The following is a 16,521-nucleotide window of genomic DNA, read 5'->3' as shown; positions in this document are numbered from 1 at the left end:
ACCCTTTTGTAACTACACAAATGTTTACATTACACATTCAAGCAAAATATAATTAAATAAGCATGTATATACATATGTAAAAAAAAAGAGATAAGGAAACATCCTTGACTTCACGTCCACTAACGATATATAGCCATATGCACATAGTCTAATGCTCGCCATTTCGAAAAATTACACACACACATACATACACATACATACATACACATACATACACATACATACATACACATACATACACATACATACATACACATACATACATACACATACATACATACACATACATACATACACACACATACATACACATACATACACATACATACACATACATACACATACATACACATACATACATACATACACATACATACACACACATACATACATACACATACATAAACATAAATATATATATATGTAGTGGCTCCTTCAAATGGTTTACCCCCTCCTTTGTGGAGGTACATATACAATTAGACCGTCATATGCAGCAACAACTTTTTTACCACTGAGCTTATCTGCGCTATTACTACTATTATTAACAGATACATTATCCCATCCTTGCCTTGTTCGTTCATGAAAACCATGTTCATCTGTTGCATTTTGCTCCATTTGTTTTGCTTCTGCTCCTTCTTCATTTACAAATGCTCTCTTGTCCAGCTCTATATGCGCGTGTTCTTCCTTTGAGGGATTGTCCAGAAATGAATCCAACGCCTCCGATTCAATTTTCTTCATAATGATTATATTTTTTAACTTGTTATCTCCTATGTATCGTTGAGAAAAGTGTGTTAATATTAATTTACTTGCGTTAATTTTTTTAGCAAAATTTCCAGCCATATTTGCAGTGGAATGCCCCCTTTCTGCAATGACCTTGTTATAGTACCTTACCAAGTCATCATTATTTAGTTTTTTACTTTTTAGCAAAATTTTTTTTTCTTTTAATTTTTTATCACAGCCGTGTTTAAGCACATTCTCTGTAATGGAAACATACATGGAAGAAGCGGCAGTTGGTGTAGCCAAATTAGAATCATGTACTTTCCCCTTCTCCATAAATCGTGCAGCTCTCTTTCCTTCTGCATCGGTACAATTCGAAGCAAGGTGCCCTCTGTTCTTATCCTCAGACGAGATTTCGTTTAGATGTTCTAACAACGACTCTGTTACATCTAAAGAACAAGTCGAATTTAATATTTTTTGAGGGGATTTCTTCTCCTCCGCTTTCTCCACCTCAAGTGACGATTCGCCGCTTAACGATTCGTCAACTTGCGCTTTAAAATTCTTATCATGAAAACCGTCCGATATTAAAATGTTATCGGTTAAGTCAACCAAACTATTGGTAGATTCATGAATAAGAACATCTGCATCTTTGGCAAATTTTTCTAAATTAGATGCATCATAAGTATCTTGACACACTACTATTTTTCTTTCCTTATGTACTTCTGTGTATGCATTATCAAAAGTTAACTTTGTTTTATCTGGGAATATAAGTATATCCTTTGCATTCATTTTTTTTATCATATTTTCATATATTTTATAAGGTATATAATCTAAATTTTTCCACTGCTTTAATTCCTCGTAATTCTTTTTAATAAGCTCATTAATATACACCGAATTCAACTTATTGTTTGCACGTAGCTCTTTTATTATGTACCCAATGGTCGGAACCGTGTGCTTAATTGGTACTCCCTCTATTTGTAAGAAGTCATTCTTCAATATGCTGTACACGTTTTCCTCATTTTTGTAAATATGCACTAGATCACTTCTGTTTTTTGGAAACAAGCCACAACCATTTGGATTTCGAATTCCGGTACTGCTACGACCTCCATAATTACCAACATTACTAACACTGCTAACGACGCTAGTATTGCCAACACCTCCAACATTGCCAACACTGCCAACATTGCCAACACTGCCAACATTGCCAACACTGCCAACACCTCCAACATTGCCAACACCTCCAACATTGCCAACACTGCCAACATTTCCCAGCTTCAACTCATGGACAACAAAGCGTGCTATCCTCTTCGAGTAGGTACTGTTAAGGTTGTTCTTCAAAAATCGGTATATCCCCTCTGGGCCATATATATTTATGCTGTTTGAATTCCTAAGCATGGTTAACACAGATATTAACCCAAGGCAATGATCCCCATGCAAATGGGTAATAAATATATTTCTAATTTTATTAACTTTTATATTTGCCCTCTGCAAAGATATAAAGGTATTCTCACCACAATCGAATAAATATGCTTCATTAAATTCTTTTTTTGTAGTTTGAAAAATAAATGATGATGTACCTCGACTAGTTGAAGGATACATTGAACCAGTACCTAAAAATATTAACTTCCAATCACTTTTTTTTTCTTCATTATCTTTAAAACTATTTCTTTTAACTTTTATATCACATGTATTTGGTTCAATATAAATATTTTTGATGTCGATTTTATATTTATTACTTAAATATGTGAGTACCTCTTTCATTAAAATTAATTTTTTCACTATATTATTTATTGCATTTTTTTTTCTCTCTTTACCAAACTTCTTAATTTCATTCATGTTTTTCTTATCATAATTTACATTTTTGTAGTTATATTCCGCTTCATTTAGAGCCTTAGGGGGAGGCTCCTCTTTTTCGGACCGGTTAAACGTAATCGCGGTGTTTTTACTTAAACCATGTACTTCATTTCCGCTAGGTGTTCTACTGCTTTTAACGTGGCTGGTATAGTGGTTGCAATAGTTCCTGTAATCATAGCCATAGTTGTAATGATCGTTATCGTAATTGTGGTATTCCCCTCCGTCCTCATTCCTGTCATCCCCCTCCTTTTTACCTATCAAGTTACTACCAGTTTGATCTGGCAACTCCTCAGTTTCCTCTTTCTTCATGGATTCACCCCCTCCCCCCACTTCTTCCTCATTCAACAAAAGCATATGTATATAGTTATAAAACATATTGTCAAACCAATCAATCTTTAAATGGCTTCTATTCAAACTAATTGCATTATTACAAGTGATACTGGTTATTAGTTCATCGTATAACTTGAAATTATCTTCACATAACTCAAAATTTTTCTTCCCAATTAATTTGTTAATCACCTCTGGGCATTCATCAGTCTCGTCAGTCTCGTCAGTCTCGTCAGCCTCGTCATTTTCGCCATTTTCGCCATTATCGCCATTATCGCCATTTTCGTCAATTTTATCGGTTCCACCAATTCCGCCAATTCCGTCAGTTTCATTTTGCTTATTGAGCACCCTTTGCGCCTTTTCCTCCCTTTTCTTTTTCCTTCTCCTTTTCCTTTTCATCATCCTCTTTCCAGAGGACCATGTATCGTATCCCGCTAAATTTATCCCTTCTTCATCATATATATCAAATAAGCTTCTGTTTACAAACAGTAGTCTATCTACTCCTCTCTTTATTTTGTTTACTATCTTTTTCTTATCATCTATGTCGGCTAGGTAGCCCACTTCAGTCCGTTCTCCCACTTCCGCCAGTTCCTCTACTCCGGTTGATGCATCTCCATGACTGCTTCCTCGTTTATGTTTTAAATTATCTTTTTCCCTCTTTTTCTGTATAAATAATGTTGTCGACTTTTTACTCTGTCGACTTAATTTATTTTTTCTTTTCCTATTTAATATGTAATATAATAAAGAGCTATTATCGTTACTTGTTAGATAATAACAAGGTGTTCTCTTATATACTAAGCTATGTATCAGTGAAATATTAAAAAGCGACAAAATAACAAAATAGTAATATGAAAAAAGATATAACATATTTGCATCTCCTTTCGTTGTTACTAAGCAGCATTTTTATACATACGTGTAAGTATATCTACATATGTGTATGTATGTACCTATATATTTGTATGTATTTACCTATATATTTGTATGTATTTACCTATATATTTGTATGTATTTACCTATATATTTGTATGTACATACTTATATATTTGTATGTACGTACCTATATATTTGTATGTATATCATCATTTTTACTAGCGCTTAACATCTACTTATGCTATTCTACATCTTAGTTTTATAGCGGTGATACATTCCTTTTTTTTCTAACTAATTCGCATCTTTCTCTTTCATATTTATAAATAAAAAAAAAAAATAAAAATAAAAGAGATGAGAAAATTTCTACTTTTTTGCAATTCTTCCGATCATTTCATACCTATATCCCCTTTTCATGTCGTACATTTATAAAATACCAACGTTTCGTTTTTCATGCTTCTTTCGCTTTTTTCAACAATTTCAATATATTCAATATTTTCGTTTTTTAAAATATGCGAGCTTTAAAAACACACTGCGCTTTATCTTGTGCGAACTTGATACATATATATATATGTATGTACTTATGTATGTACTTATGTATGTATGCATGTACATGTACATGTACATGTATGTACATATGCATATATAAATATATATTCGTATTTTATTTTATTTTTTTTTAAATCTTTAGTAGTGAAACCTTTTAAAGGCCGATGCTGCGCGGATGTACATTTATACCCACTACGGAACAGCAGCTCGGCCTCTACAATGTTAGCGCAAAAAAGGGTTTTTAAAGAAATTCGTAGTTGCATATTATTGATGTTTACATGTTTCTTGTAAGTACAAAATGAAAAAAGATATTAAAGCACGAAGTGGTGCTTAAAAAAAAAAAAATCTGTGCAAATACTTATTAATTAAAAATTATAAAATATAAATCCCATGTAACGTAAGATTAAATAAAGCGCAATAGAAAAGCAACATATTAATATGTATTATGTGTACAGTGACCACCATATACACATATGTATACATATATATCTCATTTTCATCCATGTAGACCCAAAAGGTACTTCCAATAGAGAGGGGCGGCACCTCTACTCATCAAAAAAAAAAAAAAAAAAAAAAAAAAAAAAAAATAGTAATTAAATAATAGATCGAATGACTGAAACCAAGAGACACTCCTTGGTACCCTCCTCTTTTAACATTCTCATCATCTATTTTTAAGTAAAGGTTTCAATATTTCTAAGCAACTTGAAAAAATAAAATTTGTTAGGTTCTCATCACTTTCATCCACATTGACACTCACATAAAAGGGAATCTTGAATTTTATTCCTGAAATAAAATGAGCACAATACCCACATATACATGTTTGTTTAAGCTCGCATAATGTTTCCTTTTTCTTATACATTTTTACATGCGCATTTGCGGGTGTTCATATATATATATATATATATGTGTTGTTCCATCAATTCGAACACAACCTCTACTGACGTTGCTCATCACATATATATGTTATATTCGTGCACACGTATTCATGCAACCATTTGAGGATATTCGCTTAACCTAACAACCGAGCTATATCGTTTCCGTACGAATGGGGTACCCCCACCAGGCAAATAGTATTGTCAGCGTCCTCCTAAAAAAATGAAGGAAAAAAAAAAAAAAAAGAGAAATTTATGAGATTCTTATTTGCATAAAATGTGTTATTCTGGATAGTGTAAAAGAGGAGTAAACTGACCACAGAAAGCAGCTGTTTCTTCTCTACATATCAGGCATTTACCCTTATAAGTCTTTTTACTACTATTATTACTATTACTACTGTTATTATTAATATTATCCTTTTTTTTTTTCTTTTTTTTTTAATGCCTTTTATTTCTGCCATTTTTCTATATCAGTCACCAGTACACATACATATATATAAATATGCGATGGAATTTTTTTTTTTTTTTTTTGTTTTTTCTGCTCCTTTTTCATCTTACATATTTTACTGGGTAGGATACCTGTAAATCTGTCAATTCATTATTCTCATCATTTACAGAAATAAAAATCGTTTCGGTAAAATCGATAACGCAAAAGTATAAATGCAAATAACTCATATAAATTTTATGATATCTATGGACCCCTTCTATATTGTTTCCTTTGTAGTTGTTTTCCTTCGGAAGAGTTATGCTTGCGCTTGTTTCTTCTAAAGCTTGACAGCATTCATTATTATTCATCTTTATATAATTAATTCTTTTAATATTTTCAAAAAAATGTAATTACCTTTATAATTAGTATTAGCCCTCTGGATAATCCCTTTTACCATATTTTCATGACATTGAGCAGAAGGCCGAATTACTGTATAATCGAAAATTATTCCTCTTTTTATTTCTTGTTAATTTAATTTTATTTTATTTTTATCTTGTTTTTAAGTGTTTTTCGTACTTTCGCTATTTCGCTATTTCGCTCTACTGCAAAGTATGTATGTATGCATGTACGTATGTAGTACGTACATACGTATGTATTTTTGTTTTATATATCCTGTTAAAAATATAAAAGCACAGGATAAAAGAGCGAACATGAACAAAATTATGAATATATATATGAATAGTTTTTTTATCATAACCTTGTTTGTACAAAAGAATTAGGATTCTCTTTACCTTCATCCAATTTGTCGTTTAGTAAAGTCAACTACTATTATATTTTTGTCAACGTAATATTTTGTCATTTGCACAAACGCATTTCTTATTTAGAATGTTACAATATCGTGCAAATGCACCCACAAAATTGTGAAAAACATCAAGTGCAAAAAAAAAAAAAAAAAAAAAAAAAAAAAAAAAAAAAAAAAAAAAAAAAAAAAAAAAAAAAAATATAGCAGTAAAAGTGATACAATCTTAAGCTCCTTCCCCATATATAGCAAAATGAAATGAAATAAAATAAAGCAGAATAATGCAAAATATGGCAAAATAAAACAAAATAAAGCAAAATAATGAAAAAAGATCATTCACATTGTATGCACTTCTTGGCTTATTTATGAATAAAGACCGATACTTCACTTTGCAAAAGTCCTTTTTTAGTTCATAACAGGACGGAGTATAAAAATGCATATAACCACACGTAGTCACACGCACACATATATATATATATATATGTGCTTACTACACAGAAAATAAAGCGGAAAATACCCTACAAATTTTGCGGCATGTTTAATTTAAGCGAAAGCGTAATTTTCCTTTGCCCTTAGGGATGCAAAAACATCCACACACAATTAACGCTCCAGATGGCGAATTTTTCATATCTCTTTTTTTTTTTTATGCGTGTGTAACTAGCCATTTATGTATATATATGTATATACATATGTACATTTTTTTTTTTTTTTTTTTTTTCTTGCCGTTCATAATTTTCTTCTATAAAAGTACCATTCTTGTTATCTGTAAAAAAGACAAAATGGACTTGACAAACTTAATCAGTGATAGTTATGTAGAGTCTTACAACACAGCTACATTTCAGAAATGTGAACAATTCAGTCGTTCGGATTACATATTAACAGCATCAGGAAATAAGGTGTGCAAAGACTCCACTTTATGCGGAATGAAAAATATACACATGCTAGGTAAATCTATTATAAAAAATAAAGCTATATTAAGAGGAGATTTGAGCAGTTTATATTTTGGAAAATACGTTATCATTGGAAGAAAAACGCTCATTTGTCCTTGCTTCATAAGTAATAAAGAAAGTCTAAATAACACCGCGCACATTAATACTGATAGAAATAACCCAAATGAGGAAAACAAATTAAATAAAAGTTTATATGTACCTGTAAGTATTGGTAATTATGTTTATATTGGAAATGATTGTATAGTTAAAGCAGCTCTTATAGGTAATAATGTTATCATAGGAAACAATTGTGTCATTGGTGAACGAGTTGTAATAAAAGACAACGTAATTATTAAAGATAATACGTTTATTCCGAATGATACGAATATTGCACCTTTTTCTAAATATGCAGGGTGTCCAGCAAAATTTGTAAAATTATTGCCAGAATCGGCAGAAATGTTTTTAAAGGACATTCCTTATATGCACTATAAAAATTTTACGCCGGAAATTTAGGAGTGTGTATACTATGGACCGCAGTTAGCGGCACTTCGAGTAATTTATTACAATTCTGCATCATCTTGCATCACTTCGCTTTTATTTTTTTCGACACTTCCTCTTCCTTAAAAATTAGCCCACATACATGTGTATCTATGTGTATATATATGTATGTGTATATGTGTATATGTGTATATATATGTATGTGTATATATATGTATGTGTATATATATGTATGTGTATATGTATGTATATATGTATGTATGTGTGTATGTATATGTATGTATGTGTGTATGTATATGTATGTATGTGTGTATGTATATGTATGTATGTGTGTATGTATATATGCATATGTGTACATGTATATGCATATGTGTACATGTATATGCATATGCAAGCGTGTTTATGAGCACATTTGCAGTTAACCACTTTTTCCATTGAGAACGGTGCATTTTTTGTAATGTAAAAATAATCTACTTAACACACGGCCCATATATTTCTACGTGTAAAATATTATAGCTTTTTCATTATTTGATATATATATATATATATATATATATATATGATTTGTGGTAGAGCAACTAATAATGCTAATTTTTGCGAATTCTAACATATGTTCTATATGTTCATTTTGGTTACAATTTTTTTTTTTTTTTTTTTTTTCTTCCATTTCGTTATGAGGTAAAACTCAAAAGGGATATTTCGCGGCAAAAAAAGATAAAGATTAAGTGAAATAAATGGAGGGGCATGTGAATATACGAACAAGCAAACAAATGAACAAATGAACAAATGAACACATGAGCATGTCCTTATTCTTGGGGGTTCCCAAAACTTACGCGGACATTTAAATGAATATCCTCTTCAAATAAGATACACATTAAAATTATGTAAAAATTGCTGTCCGTTTTTATGTAACTGTAATATGGTGGTAAACTATTGCATGTTCATAACTACAGCTTGTTTGAAGTTAAGCTGTCTAAATATATTTACATGCGTGTACACGTACATACACCCGTTCGTACCGTTCTTTCTCCTTATTTTGCTTTAATGTTTTTGTTCTGCAAAAGGTACTTTCTTCTTACAAATGGGCAAGAAGTTTACCTGTTCTTTCTTTTTATGAAACGAATACAAAAAAACTATTTAAAAAAGTTAATGCTACAATTAGGTTCATGCTACAAATTCTACAATCCGTTCTCATAACTATTATCCAATTTTTTTTTATTTTATATTCCTTTCCTATATTATTTGCAAGGAAATAATGAAGCATTGTACCTTTATGCCCCTGCATATTGAGATATTCCCTCGTTTCCGCAAAAAATTTGTTTTTTAAAATTAAAAAGGAGCAAAAGAAAAGGGGATAAACATATATATATACATACATATATACAAACTGCTGAATAGCATGAGGGCCCCCCATTAATTCTTTACCGCCATGAACTTGCATGACCTCATATTCTTAGTCACCTTACTGCAATAACATCTTTTTTGTTCTCTATATTTATATATATTTTTGTTCATAAACAATTGTTAGGTTTTTATTTATGTAATTTTCATACGTACATAATAATTACATATTTTATGTAAAAATAAATATTTTTCTTTTTTTTATATATACTTAATTTTGCTTTAAAAAAATTGTAATAAATTAACAGCGTAGCAGGGACTGAGAAAAATTTTTACTTTTGCTTTATTTTGTTTTATTTTGCTTTATTTTGCTTTATTTTGCTTTATTTTGTTTTATTTTGCTTTTTTTTTTTTTACTTTTTCTTCGTTTTGGTTTGTTTTATTTTACATTATTTTGAATTATTTTGCTTTATTTTTTCTTTTTCGCCTTTTCAATTTTTTTTTTAGCATCTTAACATTCCTTTTGTTTAACCGTATACATATTATAAACATATATTTGCAAATCAGTATAGTTATATATTAGCATAATATTCATAAATAAGCATAGTTATATATATGTATATTTATTTATTTATTTTATTGCATTTCGAACGTTTTAATTATCTTTGCTGATATTCATATGGACGTACGTAATATGTTACATATATAATAATATGTATATATTCGCCTATGTACAATTTTTTTTTTTTTTTTTTTTGAAGCTAATTTAAATATTGTTTATTGTTATGTATTTATAAGTTCTAGAGTCTTTTACTACCCAATGACCTTTATATTGACTTTTTTTTTACCATTTTGCAATTTTACCATTTTACAATTTTACCATTTTACAATTAACTTTTTTCCTACGCCCTCCAGAACGCTCAAATCGCTTTCTCACGATCATTTGGAGTTGAAAATGTTGGGTTAAGCAATTTTTTTTTATTTTATCTATTTTATCAATTTTATCTTGTTTTATTTATTTATTTTTTATTTTATTTATTTTATTTATTTATATATTTTATATATATATTTTATTTATTTATTTTACTTATTTATTTTATTTATTTATTTTTTTTTGAAATTAAATGAAGAGTATGTTTTTTGCTTAAGCGGTGAAATTTTACATCGCCGGTTTAAACGTATAGCTAATTGTAGGTGAGCAAAATATTTGTATTTACTGTACTTGTGTATTACTGCTAATTATGTACCTACTCCTACTAAGTAGATACCCATTGGTACTAACTACATAATACGTACTACTACCACAAGCTACGTACATATTTGTATTAATTGCGTACTTGCTACTACTCATCGCGTATGATCCTAAGTGTTGGACGAAACTCATATTTTACCAAGAACACACGTACGAGTTGAAATGAAAAGGAAAAACTACTACAGTAGTAGTAATAAATATGAAGATAATGAAAGATATGATGGGAAAAAAAAAAATGATCTAGTGTCCAAGGAAAGAAAAAAAGATGAACACAAAAAATATGATGATAAACGAAAAGGGGATGACAAACATGTAGATTACTCTAGTAACAGGAAGAAGGAGGAAGAGAAGAAACATTATAAAAAACATGAAGAGGAAAAAAAAAAAAGTGTTAACAAATATGACAGTAAAAAACATCATGATAAAAAGAAGTATGAAGAGAAAAAGTATGAACAAAAGAAATTCGAAGAAGAAGAAGAAGAAGAAGAAAGGCGTAAAAGAGCGAAAAAGGAGGATAAAAGGTACGAAGATATAAGGCATCCTGAAAGGAAGCAAAGCGAGTGGAAGCATGACGATGCAAGGTATGACCACAAAAAAGACAGTAGAAAAAAAAGCAATGAATGGAAAGATGCTCATAAAAAATACGATGAAAAAAGAAAGGGGAAAATAAACAATGATAGGAAGGATGAGGACTGTGCATACCCTTACGAGAGGAGTGAGTATGACAGAGAGTCATCTACTCGTAGGCATGTAAACAGAAACATGAGTAAAATCATGAGCACAAATATGAGTAAAAACATGAGCAGAAACGTGAGCAGAAACGTGAGCAGGAATGCGAGTAAAAATGCGAGTAAAAATGCGAGTAAAAATGCGAGTAAAAATGCGAGTAAAAATGCGAGTAAAAATGCGAGTAAAAATGCGAGTAGAAATAGAAATATTTCTGTTAATAGTAAACGCATGGTTAGGTATAATGATCAAAATAATTATGCATCCGTAAGTCCGGATGATAATTATTCTAAACGGAATAATAGTATTAACAAGACAGGAAGGAGTGAATACAGGAGTAGAAGTGTTAGCAATGAAATGTTTTATGGTAACTATCGTAACAGCAAAAAAAAGATAGACCAGAAATTTGCAAACAACATGATGCACCATCATCATAATCATCTTAATTATGATCATGATTATAATTATGATCGTCTTAATCATCCGCATCATTTAGGCAGGTATGATAAGGATGAGAGTAATACAAACAATGATAAGTCCAAGCGCGTGGCATATAATATGGATGATACTAGTATAAAGAGAAGAAATCGTAGTAGTACAGATATGAAAAATAAGCATGAATATGAAGAAAGGGGAGTAAATGATTATCCAGTCATGTTTAATCAAAACAGTGTTTGGTATAATGCAAATGTAAATGCAGATGTAAATGCAGATGTAAATGCAGATGCAAATGCAAATATAAATGCAAATGCAAATATAAATGCAAATGTAAGTGCAAATTACAATGACATAAAAAACTACAATTCTAGTGGTTTTTATTATTATGAGGAGGAGCAAAAGATGGGAAATAAAAAAAATAAAAAATTTAGAGATTACAAAATGAAAAATATGAAGAATAGAGGTTCAAACAACATGTTTACAAATAACAAAGCATTGAATGCACTGGCAAATGATGACTATGAAAACATAGATAGTAACAGTATTCATATCGGTACTAACAGTAACAACATTAATATTAATAATAATAATAGTAATAACAATAACAATTACAATTATAATAGTAATAATAATAGTAATAATAACAATAATAATTATAATTATAATTATAATAATAGCAATAATAGCAATAATAGTAATAATAATAATAATAATATCAATAATAGTAATAATATCAATAATAGTAATAATATCAATAATAGTAATAATATCAATAATAGTAATAATGGTGCGATCCAAACGGAAGATAACCATAATAATATGATGGTGTCTCAATCTATGAAAAATTTTATAAACACGAATTTGTCCAATCCTATGGGGTTATCAACGAACAGTTCGATGAACTTAATTAGTTACAATAACAACTTAACTACCTCAACATTTAAAAGCAATATTATAAAAAATTCCAACAACATGTCGTACAGTGCTTGCAGTAATAACAATGATGTATCTTATAATAGAAGTAATAATGTGTTTAACGAAAATCAAACGAATTCATTGGGTATTAATAGTCATAGTAATTACAGTAGTACCCACATTGGTAATAGTAATAACCCGTCCAACTCAGTGAATGGTGGTACCATAAAAAATGGTTTTATAATGAGTAGTAGTAATAACAATATTTCTATTGTGCATGAAGACCCAAGGGAAATTTTCAATTCTAATAAAAAAAAAATTATGCAATCAAATGGTATTGCAGATCACTCAAGCTTTGCTATTCCACCACCTCCATACAGTGATAATAGATTTTACAACAACAATATGAACATACCACCACCAGGTAATAGGAAGGCTCTGGTCCTTCTTCCGAACGACAATCAGATGAAAATGAACAACATGAGCAGTGTAGGTGGTATGAACAACCCGAATATGATTAACAATCCGAATATGATTAACAATCCGAATATGATTAACAATCCGAATATGATTAACAATCCGAATATGATTAACAATCCGAATATGATTAACAATCCGAATATGATTAACAACCCGAATATGATTAACAACCCGAATATGATTAACAATCCGAATATGATTAACAATCCGAATATGATTAACAATCCGAGCATGATGAACAACCCGAATATGATTAACAATCCGAGCATGATGAACCACTTTAACCAGGTTGACCCCATGCAAAATAGACAAATGAAAGGGCTGAACAACATGAACACGTTAATTTGCGATGTGGACACGAAAGAGAAAAATTTAGAAAATACTTTACCAAATATACCAAACAAAAATATGGTTAACATTATCCCCCCACCTCCAGATATAGATAATAAAAAAAATAAAATGATGACATCTCCTAATTCGATGTTTAGTGATAATAATAATAATAATAATAGTAATAATAATAATAATAGTAATAATAATAATAATAATAGTAATAATAATAATAATAATAGTAATAATAATAATAATAATAATAATAATAATAATAATAATAATAGTAATAATAGTAATAATAATAGTAATAATAATAATTCCTCTGCCCCCCCGAATATACCAAGATATAGCAACAACAGTTTAATGAATAGGAATGCCCTTGCCCCCCCCTTTAACAGTATGGTGAGTAGTACCAACAGTAGTAACAATATTATGAACGGTAATAATATTATGAGCGCCAGTAACATTATGAACAATAATCAAAAGATTAGCAATATGAAATTTGCCGAAAAAATGTCAAGTAACCCCAATTATATATCCCTAAATGCAAATAATATACCTCTTTCTCCTAATATGCCTATGCACAATAATAGGAAAATTAATTTAGCAAAAAACTCTAGTCAGATGAGAAATAACATAGTGACGAATATAATAGAAGATGCTGTAGTTGATTTCAACGAGGAGAGTAGTATGATGAGCTTACATCATCCACTTAATAATAATAGTAATAATAGTAACAAGAACATTCCTCCAAACGTGTTAGGTAATAAGATGTACACGATGAGTAATAATGAACATATGGACAATTTCAACATGATGAACGATTGCTATGATGAGAGTAGTAGACCCACCCAAAACCATTATCCACCTATAAGCAGTGTAGTAATGACTCATAACAATGTAATGAATGATACGAACGGTATTTCAGCATTCAATAGTAAAAATATGATGGCTTCTATGTCGAAGCTACAAAATAGTGTTATCCTTTCGAAGAATGCGAGTAGTAATGCGTTCTTAATGGGTGGAACAGTAGGAACAGTTGGAGTTGTGGGTCATGTTGGATCAAATATGAACATGCCTGCAACTTTTAAGGCGTCAAATTATAACGAGTCGAGTGAACATATGATGATGATGAACTATGAAGAGATTAATGCAAATGCATACCCGAATAACAATTTGAGTAGTAATCATAATGAACATTTGAAGGCAATTCATATGTCTGAACATACAATGGAATTAAAAAATGAATACATAATGAGAAGTAGGTTCAGTGCAAGTAATTCTGTAGAAACCCCTAGTGCAATGAGTAATAATCAAGAAAAAAATATGGAAAAGGAAAAAGACAACGAAAAGAATGATGAGGATGAGGGTAATACTGGTGATAATCATGACGATGATGATGATCATAATGATGGCACTGTCTCTCATGTGAACGAAAATATTTTGCATACCACTATTTCTGGTGGCAGTGAATATAAAAATATAAGAAATAAAAAAGAATTAACGAAAGAAGAGAAGTTACATGAGTGGCTTGAACAACAGCTTGTCAACCAGACAGACATTTTATCAGACGCTTTTCACTTAATACCATTAATGTCCAGTTGGAGAAAAGCACCCCATGTAGTCCTAGGTGGTAGTAACAGTAGTAGTAGTAGTAGCAGTAGTAGTAGCAGTAGTAGCAGCAGTAGTAGCAGCAATAGTAGCAGCAGTAGTAGCAGCAGTATTAGTAGCAGTAGTAATAGAAATAACCCTTCATTGGCCATATCCCGCAATAAGGAAATACCATTATCTGTAGATAATAAGGATGACAATTTCTTACATGCACATGTACAGTTTAGAGGAACAACTGGTGAGTATATGCATGAAGAGGACTTCTTTTCAAATTTGCATTTTGACGAAAAAGAGAAATTTATGTTTAAGGAATTAATCACCTATAAGATGTTAGAGATGCAAAGTGCAAGTCAAATGAGGGATGATACCACTGGTTCAGATGTTTCCATAGGTGTCAGTACTCCCATTGATTACACTTCTATGGATAGGTGGAGCATCATTGCGAAGGATAACTACTATCAGACAGTGAAGAGTAGTACCCCTGATGATGATAACTCTGAGCAGAATTTTTTGAACAACTTGAAGTATCTAATCACATCAACGAATAGAAAAATGCAGAAAGAAAAACAAAAAAAAAGGTATATGAAGAATACAAAAATTGACTCCAATTTTTTACGAAATTTTGGAAAAACCAAAAGTAATGACATCCGTAGAAATTGGATGAACGATTTTTTGGATTTGAATGAAAACTTATTTACTTATGTAAATGATAACAACAAAAATGAAGAAAACAAATATGAAAAGTTAGTTTCAGCTAACGATGGAACTGTGGACCAAAAGAATAAGAATACAAATGAGGAAGACTCTATCCAAAATGACCAAGGAACGAATAATCACTTTCTAAATATTGTTAAGTCTAATTTGAAAAGACCCTTCTCCTTGTTAACAATGTTTAGTAAAAAGGAAGAGAAAAAAGGAGAGGAAGAACAAGGGAATGGTGATGATACATTGGATAATAGGGTATTCAGCTTCTTACCCGATAGCACATATAACGGCACATCGGATGAACTTCCAAAAAAGGAACAAGATGAAAAAGAAGTCCTCCAAACGAATGAAGAATATTTAAAAGAACTAAATGATTTATGTTTTAAACTCAATTCAGATGTAAATTTAAGTTTAGACAAACCTAATTTCTGCTACAAACGTTATTTGCTCGACATACTATTACAGAAATATTCTAGTAGCACAAAAGAGAACCTTATGAATAAACACTTGCTAAATGATTTTATGCACATCTCTTCATCTAATTTGTTTTTTTTAAATGAGTACACCATCATATCAGAAGAAACCATGTAAACACACTATTAAGCATAAAGAGAAATGAGTCTTTCTAATTTGACAACAGTTACACGACTGTTGCTCCAAGGGGGTAGGTACTATATGCCCAAGTATAATATAAGATGCATATATTTCGTTTTTTATTTGAGATACAAATAGAAGAATGGTATCCTTGTTTATCTCTTTCAGTTTTTCTAAGGGCACCTTCTTTTTTTTTTTTTTTTTTTTTCAAAAAAATAAGTGCAATTGTATCTTCCGTTTCATGCTTCCATTTTAAAAAGTAAAACTATAAACGTGAAACACGTAAT

The 16,521-nt window shown here is 30.3% G+C and overlaps 4 protein-coding genes across 4 annotated transcripts; 2 read left to right on the top strand and 2 right to left on the bottom strand.

Annotated features, from left to right (window-relative positions):
- Window positions 1-444: 444 nt before the first annotated feature.
- Window positions 445-3,765, bottom strand: MKS88_001013 (metallo-hydrolase/oxidoreductase; the record flags this gene model as incomplete). The annotated part of the gene is made up of 1 exon (XM_067219666.1): window positions 445-3,765. The coding sequence occupies one exon, from the start codon at window positions 3,763-3,765 to the stop codon at window positions 445-447; it is 3,321 nt and encodes a 1,106-aa protein (XP_067075379.1).
- Window positions 3,766-4,975: 1,210 nt separating this feature from the next.
- Window positions 4,976-5,981, bottom strand: MKS88_001012 (proteasome assembly chaperone 4; the record flags this gene model as incomplete). Its single annotated transcript, XM_067219665.1, has 3 exons — window positions 4,976-5,097; window positions 5,329-5,401; window positions 5,766-5,981. 3 exons carry the CDS (start codon window positions 5,979-5,981, stop codon window positions 4,976-4,978), a joined length of 411 nt encoding a protein of 136 aa, XP_067075378.1.
- Window positions 5,982-7,191: 1,210 nt separating this feature from the next.
- Window positions 7,192-7,854, top strand: MKS88_001011 (dynactin subunit 5; the record flags this gene model as incomplete). The annotated part of the gene is made up of 1 exon (XM_067219664.1): window positions 7,192-7,854. One exon carries the CDS (start codon window positions 7,192-7,194, stop codon window positions 7,852-7,854), a length of 663 nt encoding a protein of 220 aa, XP_067075377.1.
- Window positions 7,855-10,594: 2,740 nt separating this feature from the next.
- On the top strand, window positions 10,595-16,231 carry MKS88_001010 (uncharacterized protein; the record flags this gene model as incomplete). The annotated part of the gene is made up of 1 exon (XM_067219663.1): window positions 10,595-16,231. One exon carries the CDS (start codon window positions 10,595-10,597, stop codon window positions 16,229-16,231), a length of 5,637 nt encoding a protein of 1,878 aa, XP_067075376.1.
- Between the last annotated feature and the right edge of the window lie 290 nt (window positions 16,232-16,521).

Source organism: Plasmodium brasilianum, chromosome 3 (genome assembly GCF_023973825.1).
Source record: "Plasmodium brasilianum strain Bolivian I chromosome 3, whole genome shotgun sequence".
Taxonomy (NCBI): Eukaryota; Apicomplexa; class Aconoidasida; order Haemosporida; family Plasmodiidae; genus Plasmodium; species Plasmodium brasilianum.
This window is presented reverse-complemented; position numbering and strand designations above follow the sequence as displayed.